The sequence below is a fragment of the Bison bison genome, unplaced genomic scaffold (assembly GCF_000754665.1).
Source record: "Bison bison bison isolate TAMUID 2011002044 unplaced genomic scaffold, Bison_UMD1.0 scf7180017864533, whole genome shotgun sequence".
Taxonomy (NCBI): domain Eukaryota; kingdom Metazoa; phylum Chordata; class Mammalia; order Artiodactyla; family Bovidae; genus Bison; species Bison bison.
In genome coordinates this window covers 16,050,811-16,054,785 of record NW_011495082.1, presented here as the reverse complement: position 1 = coordinate 16,054,785, position 3,975 = coordinate 16,050,811, and the positions used below count along the sequence as shown (strand labels likewise).

General features: G+C 45.2%; 1 protein-coding gene across 1 annotated transcript in view; it reads left to right on the top strand.

Annotated features, from left to right (window-relative positions):
- Positions 1-3: 3 nt before the first annotated feature.
- Positions 4-3,975, top strand: part of SLCO4C1 (solute carrier organic anion transporter family, member 4C1) — a gene marked incomplete at its 5' end in the record, with an annotated part of 86,672 nt that continues 82,700 nt past the window's right edge. The window contains one exon of the mRNA XM_010832004.1: positions 4-229. Coding sequence (XP_010830306.1) covers positions 4-229 — 226 coding nt within the window. The remainder of the gene's footprint in view (positions 230-3,975) is intronic.

Sequence of the window (3,975 nt, the reverse complement as noted above, 5' to 3'; positions counted from 1 at the left end):
ATCTCCGTCCTGCCCACCCCGGCCGCGGGCTCGCCGCCGCCGCCCGCGCCTCAGGAGCCCCTGGAGCCGCCTCAGCTCTCGGGGGTTCCCGGCGCCTCTGGGCTCGAGTCGCTGTCTGAGTATGAGGAGGGGCCCTGCGGCTGGGGCAGCTTCCAACCCCGGGCTCTCCAGCGCTGCAACACGCCCGGGGGCTTTCTGTTTCACTACTGCCTCCTGGCCCTCACGCAAGGTGAGGACCGGCGCCGGCTTCGGGAAGGAGGTGGGAGAGCCGGGGGCGTCGAGGGGCGCCGGGGAGGAGGAGGGGGGGCAGGTGCGCCGCCAGCCCCGGGGGTGAGGGGGTCTGCGCGCCTGAGGCGGGTGGTCCCCGGGCTCGGGGCTGGCAAGCGCTCGCACAGACGCCACCAAACCAGGTTCACGCTTCTGCATTTTTAGCTTCTCTTACAGCGAAACATTGAAAACTTGCCAGGCAAGCTCTTTCTCTTCTAAGTGTTCTACCTCCAGCCTAGCAGTTTCCTGCAGAGAAGGTGGAAATGAGGGGAGCCCTCCTTCAGGAACTGGGTGCAAAAAGCATGCATTTTGCTAAAAAACAACAACAAAAACAAACAAACAAACAAAAAAACAACTTATTAAAGGGATTTGTCTTTACATCGCTTCTGGAAGAGAGTGGATAAATGTGCAGCTGAAGGTAGGGCGGTTCGCCAAGGAGAAACTTTTTGGACATACATAGGATTGGTCATATCTATGCATTCAGGTTTTTGTGAGTGTAATTGGAGAGCATTGGATGTTCTCCTGAGTCTAGGGAATATAAATCTGCAGAGGCTTCAGGCGTTATTAACTGGTAAGTGTAAGTCAAGTCACTCAGTCGTGTCCAACTCTTTCCCATGGACTGTAGTCTACCAGGCTCCTCTGTCCATGGGGTTTTCCAGGCAGTAGTACTGGAGTGCTACTGGAGTGCCATTTCCTTCTCCAGCGGATCTTCCCGACCCAGGGATCGAACCTGGGTCTCCCACATTGTAGACACACGCCTTACCGTCTGAGCCATCAGGGAAGTCCTGTAAGTGAAGAGAAAGTCACTCGGTCTTTGCGACCCCCACGGACTGAGAAGTCGAAGTCCATGGAATTCTCCATATCAGAATACTGGAGTGGGTAGCCTTTCCCTTCTCCAGGGATCTTCCCAACCCAGAAATTGAACCCAGGTTTCCCACATTGCTGGCAGATTCTTTACCAGCTGAGCCACAGGGGAACTGTTAAGGCACTTCAAACCCCGTATCTGTTTGTTCACGGATCTCTCTTAGATTCTCTTAGGAGTTACTGATGGAGAAGGCACTGGCAACCCACTCCAGTACTCTTGCCTGGAGAATCCCATGGACGGAGGAGCCTGGTAGGCTGCAGTCCATGGGGTCGCTAAGAGTCGGACACGACTGAGCGACTTCACTTTCACTTTTCACTTTCATGCATTGGAGAAGGAAATGGTAACCCACTCCAGTACTCTTGCCTGGAGAATCCCAGGGACGGTGGAGCCTGGTGGGCTGGCGTCTATGGGGTCGCACAGAGTCGGACACGACTGAAGCCACTTAGCAGCAGCAACAGCAGCAGGAGTTACTGATAAAAGCCCAGGTTTATACCCTCAGGAAGTTGCAATCTAAGTCTCTATTGGAGGGGTAGGTAGTGAGGCAGAGAGACAGTGATTCTTACGAAGGAAGGCATGCAGAGAATGAAAGAAATGGAACTTATGCTAGGGCGACATTGAAATGGCACATCTTCAAGGACATGCAATAAGTTAGCTGGAATTTGATAGTATGTAGATTTTTTCTGGGGGGGGGGAGTCACAGTTTAAAACTTTTGTAAAGGCAATTAAGTACTGATGGAAAGAAATGTAATCGGAAAAAAAAATGGGTTTGAAATAGCTCTTTTTTAAGATTAACAGAAGACTGAATCGAAATATATTCTACCTGTTCCTATTCCTGCCCCACTGTCTTAAAGCAGCTCAGTGTTGCTTGCACAGGTTAGGTGCTGAGTAAATATTTGTTGATTGCGAAGCAGCTGCAGCTCTTCTCGGAAGGACAGTTTTGTGCTTGAGTTGCTTCCTTTTCCACCTTTCTTGTCCCAACCAAAGTTGGCCCTCTCTCAGCATCTTAACCTTAGTTGTCCAAAATCAGTGATTACCAAGCGTCTTAAGGTCAAATGTAAAGTTCAAAGAACTTAGTTCAGTTGCTCAGCCGTGTCCGACTCTTTCACAAGTAAAAATTTATCTTGTGTTTTAAGACATATTCTGAAACTGCAGTATTATTCCAGAATATATCATTTTATGTTTAATATAAAATATTGTTGAAATTCTTAGAGAAATGTGTCAAGTTTAGCCTGGAGTTACCCTATCTAGAAATCTCCAACTTCAGAAGTGTAATCTGAGATGAAAATGATTCCGTAAATTCTTATTTCAGCTTAAGTTTGAATGACTGAAAACATTATCATGTTTCTCAATCTTGATTCTTGGGAATACCATTTCCAAGATACAGTATTATAATAGGTGATTGGTGAAAAAAGAGCCAAAGCTTGTCAAATGAATTTACTTAACCCAGCCACTTATCAAAAATAAACAGTATTTCTCTTAGCACTGGCTTTCCTGGTGGCTCAGACTATAAAGTGTCTTCCTGCAGTGCGGGAGACCCAGGTTCTATCCTTGGTCTGGGAAGATCCCCTGGAGAAGGAAATGGCAACCCACTCCAGTACTCTTGCCTGGAAAATTCCATGGACAGAGGAGCCTTGTAGGCTACAGTCCATGGGGTCGTAGAGTCGGACACGACTGAGCGACTTCACTCATTTACTCACTCTCTCTTAGCACTTAATTTCTTAATGTACCTCCTAGCTTCGTGCATTTACAGTGGACATAGTATGTAGCCTTTCATGAGATTTCTTTTTTTAAAAAAGCAAAGTTCTTGGAGTTTATGTAGTGTAGAATTTACTTTGGGATCCTAGGCTTAAAATGCTGTCTTTCCGTAAGAGTCTACAAATTTACTTTCTCAGAAATTTTTTTTTACTGTAAAAACAATAATTCTAATGACTGATTTTTAATCAGTATAGCAAGGGTGTTGGGAAGTTGATTTTAGATGGGAACTTTTCAGATTCTCAGACAACCTTGGTGGTGGTGGTTTAGTCACCAAGTCTTGTTGATTCTTGTGACCCCATTGACTATAGCCTGCCAGGCTCGTCTATCCATGGGATTTTCCAGGCAAGAATACTGGAGTGGATTGCCATTTCCTTCTCCAGGGGATCTTCCTGACCCAGGAATCGAACCCAGGTCTCCTGCCATGCAGGCAGATTCTTTACCGACTAAGCTATCCCCCTTATAAATCTGTCATTCCTAGCTATTTAGAAATTATATCTTAAAACATCAAGAGCTATAAATTGCTGTATAGATTTATTAAATTGATATGAAAGTAAAAATCATGTTAGGACTTTTAAAATTTGTAAGAAGTTTCTTGCAATATATTCCCAGTTACAGTCTTGATAAAGCAAAATTTGAAGAGATTACAGAGATAATATCTTGGATGTACTCTTTATATTAATTAATGATTGAAAACAATTCATGGTAGCCTCTTAAGTAAAAAGAATAATCAGTTTGAAACTTTGTAATTTGATTAGATGGTTTTTTATTTTCACTTTATAGTAATATCTTGGAGAAGGCAATGGCACCCCACTCCAGTACTCTTGCCTGGAAAATCCCATGGATGGAGGAGTCTGGTGGACTGCAGTCCATGGGGTCACTAAGAGTCGGGCATGACTGAGACTTCACTTTCACTTTTTTTAAAAAATTTTATTTTATTTTTAAACTTTACATAATTGTATTAGTTTTGCCAAATATCAAAATGAATCCGCCACAGGTATGCATGTGTTCCCCATCCTGAACCCTCCTCCCTCCTCCCTCCCCATACCATCCTTCTGGGTCATCCCAGTGCACTAGCCCCAAGCATCCAG